General features: G+C 39.8%; 1 protein-coding gene across 2 annotated transcripts in view; it reads right to left on the bottom strand.

Annotated features, from left to right (window-relative positions):
- Positions 1 to 12,568, bottom strand: part of GNPTAB (N-acetylglucosamine-1-phosphate transferase subunits alpha and beta) — an 86,526-nt gene extending 73,958 nt beyond the window's left edge. Inside the window, exon 1 of one of the 2 annotated variants that reach the window (XM_004446821.5) lies at positions 12,194 to 12,568. In XM_004446821.5, the coding sequence (XP_004446878.2) occupies positions 12,194 to 12,310 (117 nt within the window). In that variant the 5' untranslated portion in view covers positions 12,311 to 12,568. The remainder of the gene's footprint in view (positions 1 to 12,193) is intronic. The other variant, XM_023585891.2, reaches the window with a different exon arrangement.
- Positions 12,569 to 13,612: the final 1,044 nt, after the last annotated feature.

A 13,612-nucleotide genomic window follows, 5' to 3' on the forward strand; every position in this document is an offset into this window, starting at 1 on the left:
AAGTTTTTTAAGCAAAAGTTTTAGCTTTTAACTTGTCTGGTATTTTCTCTTAAAAATAATTTGAGAAAGATTTACTATTGGTGTTAATGTATAACAAAAGAATGTTTTTCCACAGCATTCATACTTCTCCTTCTCTATTAACTGTATAACTATTGTAATAGTATGTATTAAATAATTCAATATTATTTTAGATATTCATATTGGTAAACTATTATTAATGAATTTTAAATATATATATTCAAACTGACATTCTGGGTATACCTGGGCTTGCTTGTTTTACTGTCCAGAGTTTATAATCACAGAATTCTAGAGGAAGACTCTTAAATCAGCATCCTTCTCTGCAACCACTGTTTGAGTCCTTCCTATAATACCTGGCCAGTTACGCTATCTGTGAGTTTACAGCTGCACTGTCCAATATGGCAGCCACTAGACATGCTAAAACCAAATAAAAGAAAAAAAAATTAAGTACCTCATTAGCTCAAACACTCAAAAGTCACATCTAGTAAGTGACTACCATATTGGTCAGCATGGAATTATACAACATTTCCATCATTACAGAAAATCCCATTGGACAGTGCTGGGGCCATTCAAACCTCAATGATTAAGTAAATATTCAAAAGACACTGAGTATGAGTCAAAAGACCCAGAGCTAAACCCTAGTTCTGTGATTTTAGGCAAATGACAAAACTCTCAGCTTCAACTGTAAAATTGAAATAAAAATAATACCCTTATTCTATAGGGTTGCTACAAAAAAAAATCAAGTGAGCTGGTATTTATCCAAATACTCTATGACAAAGTACTAGAGGAAGTATAAGGTACTAATATTATAAAATAAAATTGGACTTATTCAGTCCCTCCAGGGTCTCTTCTACTGGGGCTACAGATATGAAACAAATAACAATTAAAATATAACATGTAGGGGAAGTGTATGTGGCTCAAGTGATTGGGCTCCCATCTACCATATAGGAGACCCAGGGTTTGATTCCTGGGGCCTGCTGGTGAAGGGAAGCTAGCCCGCGTGGCGAGCTGGCCTGCACCGTGAGCTGGCCCAAGCAGAGAGCTGACCTGTGTGGACTGCTGGCCCACGCAGGAGTGCTGGCCCATGCAAAGAGCTGCCACAGCAAGATGATGCAACAAAAAGAGACATAGAGAAGCAACAATAAGAGTCACAGCAGACCAGGGAGCTGAGGTGGTACACCCAGTGCTGGCTAAAGAAGACAAGCAGACATAGAAGAACACACAGCAAATGGACACAGAGAGTAGATAGCCAGTGCAAAACAATTGGGGGCGGGGGGGGCAGAGGGAAATAAAAAATAAATCTTTAAAATATATATATTTTAAAACAGGACAAAAAGGTGGATGAATCTGGTATATATTTCTATTATAATTAGCAAACCAGAAGCTAAAACTACTCAAATTAAGGTTACTTTTATTTTGTTTTGACAAAACCCAACTGCCATAAAAAGTTGAGTGTAATAGAATTAAATGTTGCACACAATGTCTGCTGGCGACCCTTACTGCACTTACTTCAACAAAAAAGTGACTTTTATTATGCACATTTACCTACATAGTCTTGAAATGCACCAAGACTCATCCTCTTTTATGTGAGTTTGAAATGCTGTAAAGCCCTAAGTTAGGTGAAAAGAATATTATCTTTTTAAAAATTACCACAAAGTACAACTTTCATGAGGGGCAATTAGCAATATGCATCAAGGGCTAAAAATCTGTCCATGTCCTGTGCTCCAGGTAATTCTACTTCCAGAACTATATACCAAGAAAATCAATCAAGAAGTATCCAAAGACTTCTGTATAATATGACTTACAGAAATGCCCATTTATGAAAATAACAGCTGAAATGATTTAAATTTTTAAAAATAGGGTATTGAGTAAATCAATTATATGTACATTCATAGAAGGAAACATTATGAAGCTATTAAAAGTCATGTTTTTTAATACTATTTAAATGTTCTAAAATTGACTGTGGTGGTGAAAGCAAAACTCTGATTATCTTGAGAGCAAATGATTGTATACTTTGAATGGACTAAATGGTGTATGAATAAAACTGCTTTTTAAAAAAATGAATCTGGGAAGTGGACGTGTCTCAACTGATAGAGCATCCACCTACCATATACGAGGTCCAGGGTTCGAACCCAGAGTCTCCTGGCCCATGTGGTGAGCTGGCCCATGTGCAATGCTGCCACATGCAAGGAGCGCCGTGTCATGCAGGGGTACCCCTGCACAGGGGAGCCCCACATGCAAGGAGTGTGCCCCACAAGGAGAGCCGCCCTGTGAGAAAAATGCTCAGCCTGCCCATGAGTGGCATCACACACACGGACAGCTGATGCAGCAAGATGACGCAACAAAGAGACCAGATTTACCGGTGTCACTGAGATGCAAGTAGACACAGAAGAACATACAGCAAATGGGCACAGAGAGCAGATAACTGGGGGAGGGGGAGAAGGGGGAAAGGGGAGAGAAATTTTAAAAGTAAAAATTAAAAAAATAAGTAAAAAATAAAAATTAAAAATAGTCAAGACCCAGCACTGGCCAAACAGACAAAGTCAAAGTTTTTTCTTTGTGGAGTATACAAACTAGTCAAAGGATAAAGTACTTAATAAAACATTAAGTGGGGAAAAAAATTAAAAATACATCAATCTGATGTAACATTTATGTAATCTAAAGCTTCTTAAAAAAAAAAAAAGTAGGCTATTGCCTGAAAGAAATAAACTCTAACAAAATTAATGACCTGTAAAAAAAAAAAGCATCAAAACTCTCCATCTGATCCCAATCTGTGAAAAATATATGCATATTTCTATTTCGTCCCTATAACTGTCTCCATGAACATCCTTGAACAGTGGCCATTGGGTGCTTTCTGTGAATACTTATTTTCTCAAGGTCAATGCCTGTAAGTAGAAACATAAAAGTGTAGAAACATTTCTTTCCTACAACCCTCCTCCACTTAAAAAAAAAACAAAAAACACTTTAAAAAAAAACAGGTATAAGGGCCATGTGAAAAAGAGCTGAGATAGAGAATGGAGACCAAGAGTTGAAAGTGAGTTCCGTGTGACAATTTAAGCTTAGTTATAAGAACTAGAAAGAGCAATATTCAAACCTAATTTACTTTTTTAATTTCTCTCCCCTTCCCCTCCCCCCCGCCCCACCCTAGTTGTCTGGTCTCTGTGTCCATGGGCTGTGTGTTTTCCTGTGTCCGCTTCTATTCTTGTCAGCAGCACTGGGAATATGTGTCTCTTTTTGTTGCGCCATCTTGCTGCGTCAGCTCTCCATGTGTGCGGCTCCACTCCTGGGCAGCCTGGTGTGCGGCTCTCCTTAAGGGGCACACTCCTTGAACGTGGGGCTCCCCTATATGGGGGACACTCCTGCATGGCACAGCACTCCTTGTGCAATCAGCGCTGCGCATGGGCCAGCTCCACACAGGTTAAGGAGGCCCTGGGTTTGAATCATGAACCTCCCATGTGGCAGGCGGACGCTCTATCTATTGAGCCAAGCCAAGTCCACTTCCCTTAATTTACCTTTTTTTAGCCTATTTTTAAATTTTGAAAAATAGCATATAGAAAATTCATAAAACATAAATGTAGAGTTTATTAAATTATCCATGTAAACTTTACAGAGTAGGAATATTTTAACAGCTTACTCCTATACATTAAAAAATTTAAAAAAAATTTAAAGAAAACAAACAGTAGCACTTCCATAAATAATTTAATACATAAAGCTTAACATAAAGAGAAAAACAATCATATCTAAACAGAAAAATGTTCTAAGACACAAGGCAAATTGGTTAATAAAAAAAATCCTCACCAATTATTTTAAAAATGCAAATTATCAAAATAACATACCATTTTCTACATAATCAGGATAGACTGTTAATACATAGAGCTCTTTTATCAGCAGACGAATAGTAAGCAAACATTTCGATACAATGCTGATGGAAGTATAAGTTGTGAATATTTTCCTAGAAAAGTATTTCTGTAAAAAGCTTCACTTAATCAGTATAAGATGTGTCTGTTTTGCAGAAATAAAATGATGTTTAGAGATTTTCTCTAAATATTTTTTAAATTTGTGCTCAAATGTATTTTCTGTTATCTAAGGAATGTCTATACAAAGCTGAATGGTTGTACTGTTGGGCTAGATGAATTTTTTCCTAAATCTGGACGTAGCCAAGAATATTCGGCCACGTTAAAAAATAGATCTTTATTATTAAAAATTTGATTGGAAAAAAATGATCAATGTTCCAAATTCTTCTATTAACACAAGATAATAACTATGATAACAATAAATCTACTTTAGTCTGTGGTTAATTACATTTGCCCCTTATGACTGTTCATTCCTCAGTCTTGAGGGATTTGGGATAATGTCCATTCTGGCTGCTTTGGGGTGAGAGTGGACTTAGATATTATAGGGCAGATGGGAGGAATGATTTTGCCTGCAGTTGGAGATACTCCTTATATTATGGTATGGGACTTATCCATCATCATCATTTTGTTAGTTGTTCAGGGCAAGCCCAAATAATTATGGAGTAGAAGAAACGTGTGGGGGATAGGGGTGGGATATGAAAATGGGAATTCCCTATATTTTTGGTATAATTTTTCTGTAAATGTAAATCTAAAACTTCTTTAAAAATAAAGCTTAATATTACAATGGAATAAACAAAAAGCATCAGTGGTCTTAATCAGTTCACTTCTTTAATGTGAAACAAACGGAAACTTACAAAGAGAAATTAATATAGGCATATCTCATTTTATTGCACTTCGCTCTATTAGGCTTGGCAGATATTGCAATCCTTTGCAAACTGAAGGTCTGTGGCAACCCAGCAAGTATACTGGCACCTTGTTTCTAACAACACGTGCTCATTTCCTGTCTGTTTCCAATAGCATATGCTCACTTTGTGCCTCTACTACATTTTTAAAAATTATTACAGAAGTTGTGAACTTACAAAACAGTCGTGCACATGTGTGGAATTCCCATACAACCCCCCTTCACCAATACACCACATCATTTTGGAACATTTGTTAGAGATTATTAGATAATATCATCAGACTGTTACCACTAACTATGGTCCAAAGCATACATTTGGCATATTTTTTCCATACCGTCTGTTAACATAGTACATCTGTGGCACTGACACAGTATTGTTAACTACAGTCCATAGAGTACATTAATTATATTTTCCCCATGTTTCTCAACATTTCCACCACCATGCAATAGTGATATATATACAATCACCATGCAATAGTGATGTATATACAATCTAGTTCACAGAAGGACATTCTTGCATTTGTACTATTAACCACAATTCTCAATCACCTTTGGGTTTACTGTATTATTCAGTTCCTAGATTATTCTCTAGCTTTCTTTCAATTGATATTTACACCCCTAGACTACCCTTTTCAGCCACAATCCCATTTATAAACCAGCTGCTACTCACTATAAGGTGTTACCATCAACTTTATCCATTTCCATTTTTTACAGTCGAGTTAATTAAAACTTCCACATACATTAAGAATCAGTACTCCTTCATAGCCTTCCTCTTATCTCCTAAACACCTATACCCTAGGTTTAAACTCCAGGCGTTTATCCTTCATATTAGTTCATATTAGTGAGACCATGCAATATTTGTCCTTTTGTGTCTGGCTTATTTCACTTAGCATAGTATCTTCAAGATTCACCCATGTTATCTTATGTATGCCAATTTCATTTCTTCTTACTAGCAGCACAGTATTCTATTGTATGTATATACCACATTTTGTTTATCCATTAATTGGTTGATGGATATTTGGGTTGTTTCCATCTTCTGGCAATTGTGAATAATGCTACTATGAATATGAGTGTGCAAATGTCAGTTTGTGTTACAGTTTTCAGTTCTTTTGCATATATTCCTAGTAGAGGAATTATTGGATCATATGGCAATTCTACATTTAACTTCCTGTGGAACTGCCAAACTATCTTCCACAGAGGATGCACCATTTTACAATCCAACCAACAGTGAAGGAGTTCCTATTTCTCCACATTCTCTCTAGAACTCATTATTTTGTTTCTTTTTTAATAATGGTCATTCTTTGTAGTGTGAGATGATAACTCCTTGTCATTTTGATTGGCATTTCCCTAATAGCTAGTGATATTGAACATTTTTTCATGTGCTCTTTGACCATTTGTATTTCCTCTTTGGAGACATGTCTATTTCCAGCTTCATTCTATTATAATCAGAGAAGGTTCATGGTGTAATTTCTATCTTCTTAAATTTATTGAGAGCTATTTTGTGGCAAGTCTTTTGCCCATTTTTAAACTGAATTGTTTGCTCTTCTATTGATGAATTGTATGCTCTCTTTATATAACATGGAAATCAAACCCTTATCAAATATGTAGCTTCCAAATATTTTCTCCCATAGAGGGGTCACTTTACATTTTAATTAAGGTATGTACACATTTTGTCTTTAAAGACACTTAAAAGACTACAATATAGTGTAAACATAACTTTTACTTGCACTGAGAAACCGAAAAATTCACATGGACTCATTTTATTGCAATATGTACTTCATTGTGATGGTCTGGAACCAAACCTGCAATATCGCTGAGGTAGGCTTGTAAGCATAACACATCTATTTGTAAATAATGTTACACAGTCCAGGTCTAACACCAATAAAATCACTCTGAGACGGGGAACACTGCAGCAAGGCAAGGTCATAGCTTCACAGCCAGTGGAATTATGGGTCATCAGGTTACTGTGCCCCATAGGTGGCTGCTAACTCATTCCCAAGCTCCTAGAATCCCCAGGGGGCAATGTGGTTGGCCAGAGCCTGAAAAACAGAGCTCTACATGGACATTCCAATCTTAATATTATTCTTAAAATCCTCAAAGACAACAGTTACTCTTAAGCTAAGAAACGTAGCAACTGTTACCACAGTGCAACAAATATAGCCCCAAAATCTGAGATACAGTGGAACACTAGGAGAGGACTACAAAAGACCTAAACCCAAACCTTATTTTAAAGATGAGGAATCTAAAACTCACCACTCTGCAATAGCATACCCAAGCATTCTTAACCTGGAGTCCACAGCTTCCCCCCCCATAAGGTCCCTGATAGAATTCAGGAGGTTTGTGGACTTAGATAGGAAAAAAATATATGTCTGTGGATACTATGTTACCGATAGAAATCACAGATATTTTTATGACAAATACTGCCATTGCAGATCTCTTGAAATATCGCATTTATTACTACTTCAAAACTAAGACAGTTATTGATCATATCTTGTATTAATAATGAAGTGCCATACCATACTGCCAACTTTGTCTTTCAGTATTTTGATACTTGTATTTCAATATAAATGCTGTCCTTGGTAATCTTGCGTACTTTATGCATTTAAAAATATTATTCTAAGAAGAGATCCATAGACTATCATGGGGACAATACCATAATAAAGATCAGGGACTCAAGACCTCTGTTTTAAACCTAGGGCTCTAGATCTAACCCAATTACCAACACTTAACACCATTTCCTGTCATCTCTGCCTCCACTGCGTTTTTATCTTATTAACCTGAAAGTGGTCATCTGATTCTCTAAACTATAAGCTTCTTGAGGGCAGAGTCCATGTCTTTTCATCTTTGTATCATGACCCCAGTACCTGGCATTCCATAGGCATTCAACAAATACTTGCTAAATTAAAGAAGAAAGAAAAGGGGAAAGCTTAAGAATCACCCTCCTTTCCCACAACTCTAGCAAAATCTGAGATTTACTTTAATATACTTGAAAATTGGTAGATAATCTCTAAAAAGTCACTCTCTTCACAACCTGTTAAAGCAATCTGGAAATCAAGTCTACTTTTATATTAGAATTAATTTCTGAGAATTTCCCCCAAATGCAGTTTACCAGAAGCATACATACATATATAGAAAAGCTAACTATAGGCATGTATATGTAGGCATATTTTACTAAAAAGTAGTGCATAGATGTTTTTAAAATCTATGCTTATCTTGTATTATGCAATTCTATTTTTTTTTCTAACTTTATTTTGCACATTTAATAATTAAAACAAACAAAAACTAAAAAGAAAACATAGTTGAATAAAAACATACATTTCTCATTTAAATGTACTGGATACATATAAATTTTTTTTCTCTTCCCTCCCCCCACGAGTTGTCTGCTGTGTCCATTCACTGTGTGTTCTTCTGTGTCTGCCTGTATTCTTGTCAGCGGCATCCTGAATCTGTGTCTCGTTTTGTTGCATCAGCTCTCCATGTGTATAGCACCATTCCTGGGCAGGCTGCACTTTTTTGTGCTGGGCAGCTCTCCTTATGAGGCGCACTCCTTGCAAGTGGGGCTCTCCTACGTGGGGGACACCCCCGCGTGGCATGGCACTCCCTGCACACATCAGCACAGCACATGGGCCAGCTCATCACATGGGTCAGGAAGCCCTGGGTTTGAACCTTGGACCTCCCATGTGGTAGGAGGACGCCCTATCCATTGGGCCAAATCTGCTTTCCTTTATACATATAAATTTTTTTTTAATCATACAATATGTTATACAATATATTTGGTTCATAGTAACGCAATCATATAGTATTTGTCCTTTTGTGTCTGGGTTGCTTCAGTCAACATAATGTCCTAATTCTATTGTTAACTGAACAAAGAATAAGATATTTTCCATTTATTCTGGTTTCGCAAGTTATCTTTAAATAAACTTAAAGTAGCCAAAAATGTTTTATTAGAAAGAAAGTCCTATGCTAAGTCTAACAAAAATTAAATAATCACCTCCTATTTATAAAAGCCAAATATAAATACAGGAAAAAAGTTTCATTATGTGGCACCACATAAAATCATTGCCAAACACAGTTCACAACGGTGTTTTAGACACTCAGCCTTTTCGTTTAACATGGTATTGGAGAGATTCTCAGAATTACAAGTAGGAACCACATAGAGGAAAGGCAGAAACATAGAAAAAGTTATCAGATGAGAGACTACTACAAACTGAGATCCTTTCACCCTGAGGCAATTCACTTTTGTGGCCTTTAATCTCCATCCTGAGTGCCCTGTGGGAGTGTCATGTTTAGATCCACCTCTGCTTTTGCGTGGCCAGAATTCCCAAAGCTCTCCAAAAAGCACTTCCATCAACTTGAGAGAATATATATACATATTTTTAATATTTCCCTCCCTCAATTCCACTTTTCTTCCTCAAAGTTTGGATGACAGTACAAATGGCTTATGAAAAGGCAGTAACCAATATCTCCTAGACAGAAAGAGAATAAATTTACAACAATGTGATTATACCAAATACCACTGATTTTACACTTTGGATGAACTATACACTTTATTAATGTGTCAATAAAGTTGATTTGTTTAAAAAAGACATTAATAATTCACAGTAACAGTGATCTTCTTAGTCTTTCTTATCCATTGCAATTAATAAACTTATTAAATTGGTAATATTAACTGTATGGGGGGAGTATTCTGTTTTGAGGGGATATTACAAAATAAAAATTAAGGACATAAATTAGTTGATGGTGATAATAATAGTAGCAGTAGCCACTATCATTTACTAAAGGCCTATTTTGTGCCAGGAACTGTTAGGTGCTATACACAGCAGTATCATTCAATCCTCATTCAACTCTGCAAGGAAGGTATTCTTGCCTCCATTTGAAACATGAGGAAGCTGAGGTTCAGAGAGGTTAACTAACTTCCCTTACCCAACTCACGACAGCCTGGGCTCTCTGAGAGAACATATTAATAAATAGGTGTGCTCGAGTGCACAGCTCTGGAGTCAGATTTGCCGTGAACTAGCTGGATTAACTTGTGCAAGTGACCTAACATCTGTACTTCAGTTTCATCACCAATAAAATGGGTATAATATTACTCACCTCACAGCGGTAATGTTGTGAGGATTAAGTGAGTCAATAAATGTAAAGCACTTAATTAATGGCGTGCCTAGCATATGGTAAGCACTAGGTAAGTGTAAGCTATTGTCATGATCCTTATTTCCGGGGCCAGAGCCAACATTCAAACCCAGATCTGCCTAATGCTGCATCCCCTCATCTCCTCCACCCCTGCTCTTTTCCAATCTGCTATACAAATCAACCAAGTACTGAGCCAGCTGCCTCCATTTCTCATGCTGCCTTGTTGGCATTTTTTGCCCCAAACTTTAAGATCTGTGGCCCACTTCAAGATAGTGACAAATGTTTTTCTTACAGCAAATAAATAACCAAGCATTCAACGAAAGGAAAAATGACATAGATGAGGGGTTCTTAACCTTTTTTGTTCCACAGACCCGTTTGCCAGTCACATGAAAACCATGGAACTCTTACTAAGTTCACACTATACTGTGTATTATTTAATAAATATATCACACCCAGACCAGCACATCCCCACAAGAACGTTCTTTTGAATTTCAATTCAAGCTCACAGACCCCCTGTTAAGAACCCCTGATACAGAATGAAAAACTTTTAACAACTGATGCCTTTAAGTCACCTTCACATTGTGTGGGAGTTAACAACCAGTTAACTTAAAATTAATCAGGGTCAAAAAATCTAACAGTAATAAGGCACTTACCTATGCATAGATACATTCATTGTATCAAGTTGCAACTCATGAAACAGAGACAACAGCAAGTGGTATACATACTATTAAGCACATACTGCACACTTCCATGTTTGGGGCCCTTTCCCATCCTTACCTACAAGACATTTTTCCCTAGCCCTAGAACCAGGAGTTTCTAAAAGTGCATACTTGAAAATCGTAGCATATAATTCATTTATTCATTTAAAAACAACAACAATTTAAGACTGCCTACTCTACACACAGCACTGTGCTTGGGCCAGGGTTGCAGTAGTTAAACAAGAGAGCAACCTTCCCTTATAGAGGTTACAATCCAGCATGGGTACAACCTTCAGACAAATGTATACTACGTAATTTCTATAAACATTCTGTTCATTTAAAAATCTTTGTTACCTCCTACCAAATAAAATAAAACAAAACAGACTAATTTCAAGCATCTTGAAAATTAAGCTTCTTTTTTTTTTCTCTTGGTATCACAGCTTTTCTCCTAATTGCTGCAGACACATTTTTTTAGGTGGTTTTCTCCTAAAGTCACATATATTTAGTCCTTCAGTTCTGATTTGGTTGTATTCTCTATACACACATTTATAATGTAGCTAAACCTAAACCAATGGGTTGTTTCATTCTAGAAAATGCTTAACAGTGTATATCCAGATTAACATGCAATCTACTAATCCAGGGAATTTCCACCTCCCAAACCTGTGGCCTGAGCCGAGAAGAGTTTACTTTACTGCACATTAACTAAGAGAACATCAAGAAAGGCGGGGCTTGTGGGATCTGGAATCAAAATTATTAGCATAGTCCATGACCCAAGGCAAGGGCTTGAGCTGGCTCCCAGGAGGTCCGGTGCTCAAGTTCAAGACAATTTACCTTGTGCACAGCTTGGCCTCAGCTGATCTCGGGATGGGGAAAGGGTTTGGAGCTGTGAGGAGATCTTCCACGAGTGTGTGCTTGGCTGTCAGTAGACCCTCTCCGGACTAAGTGGTGTACGGTGCCCAAAACAGAACGAAAGTGCAAAAATCCTCTTTCATACTTTCAGTCCTTTGAATTTGGAGTCGGTAAACTCTCCCCACCGCGAATTTAAAGGCACAACACACAGGCCCCTGGGAGGAAAGTTTTGAGATCCGGGACGAAACGGGATTAAGGAGATAAGGTGCCTTTGATAATTGAAAGGGTGACAGGAGAGAGAGAGACTGCAGAAAGGGCAGAGAATAAATAAGAATTCAGGAGAGCTTAGGAAGAATACGAAATGACTCAAACTCGAGGTCCCGGGAGGGGTCTTCGTGGGGGAAGGACAGGCCTTAGGGGAAACTCAAAAGACAGGGAGACCTTGCAGTAGGCACCTGGACTGCAGGGGAAGCGAGAGAAGCAGCGCCTATCTCCCCAAACCGTCGGGAGGACGGGATCTCGCCCCCAGATGGCGAAACCGGAGCCCTGGGAGGAGATTCGAGTTCTTGGCGCCTCCGGGTGAAGGACAGGTGTCCCGGGGGCTGCCGGGAGGACGCGGGGGCGAAGAGCAGGCGCGCCGGCCCGGGGGCGCGACGTGACACGGCGAGGGCAGGGGCCGCGGCGCCGGGGGGTCGTCGGGTCCCGGGAAGGGCGCCCCGGCCGGGGTCGGCGCGGCTACTCACCTCTCCGAACTGGAAGGCGGAGACGATGGTGACCACCACGCCCACGAAACAGACGTAGAGCCCATACCTGTGGGACAGGCAGGTATAGGTCTGTCTCTGGAGGAGCTTGAGCAGCATCACCCCGGCCGCCGCCACGCCACGCCACGCCACGCCCGGAGGAGCCAGACCCGGCGCCTCAACGAGCCGCCATTCAGCGGTCCCCGCCGGGCCGCCGCGCTCAGCTCACGGCCTCCCGCTGCCGCGCATTGCCGCTCCGGGGCCCCACGCCCGCTGGGCTCCGCGCCGCGGCCGCCGCTTCCGGGAGCCCGGAGCCCACGCCCTCGGCGCGCGGAGGCGGACCCGCGGCCCGCGAGGCGGCGGGCGCCGCCAGGGTCTGACCCGGCGAGAGGCGGCGGCGGCGCCGGCGGCGGGCCGGCAGCGCCACCTGCCGGGCGGAGGTGCAGATGGAGGCGAGGCGCGCCCCGCGTGCGCGCGTGCGCACGGGCTCCGCGGGCTGGGCGGCGCTCCGCGGACTCGGTTTGCGCAGTCGGGCTCTGGAGGGTCGGGGTCCCGTCCCGATTGTTGCGAAAGCTGCCCGGGACCGGCGTCCGCATCGAGGCTATGCCACAGATTGTGCTATAATGTCAAGGATATTTTTGTGCATAAAGCCTTTTCTGTATTTACAGTCATTGGGAAATCGTGCTTTTTACAGCACAAAGAGGAGGTGCTGCATGGGTTCATTTCTGTCCCCTTCCTAAGCATAATTGTTTGAAAAAGGAGACCTTGGGCAAAATGTACCAAAACCTAAATACCTCCACTCATTTATTAATTAAATATGAACTTAGTGTCTGGTGTCTGGCATATTGCTTGGTGTCAGTTATTCTAAAATGAACTGGTCCTGGCCACAATTCCCAGCGTGTCTAGTGGGGGACACACACATGTAAACTATCAAACAACAAAGTTATTATGGTAAGAAGTGTTAAATGTACAGGGGAGAACCAACATAGGAGTGGTCAATTAATTCTACTCTGACTCCAGGTTATTTTCAGGAAGTCCTCCCCTGGCTGCTGCTTAACGGGAGATTTTTCTCCCAATATATAATCTATTTAATATAATCAAATGACTTGTCTTAAATCTAGTCACCTTAGGAAACAACACATTGTTTCCCATGTTGTATTCAGTCAAGGCGTTTTTTGAAGTATCTTCAGAACCTATTGCAGGAAGTACTCAAAATATGCACTAAGTGGTCACAGGCTACATAATGCAAACCAAACAGATGAAATCAACACAGTTGCAAAACAGATTAGATTCTCTTAAATTCAAGGTGAGGGTTTTACCCTTTTCAGTTATTTTACTCCTTTGGGAGAAGCTGATACATGCTATATGTACATGACAGAGATGATGGTAGTAGGACAGGACCCTTGTCCCATTTTGAGGTCT

This window comes from Dasypus novemcinctus, chromosome 12 (assembly GCF_030445035.2).
Source record: "Dasypus novemcinctus isolate mDasNov1 chromosome 12, mDasNov1.1.hap2, whole genome shotgun sequence".
Lineage (NCBI taxonomy): Eukaryota > Metazoa > Chordata > Mammalia > Cingulata > Dasypodidae > Dasypus > Dasypus novemcinctus.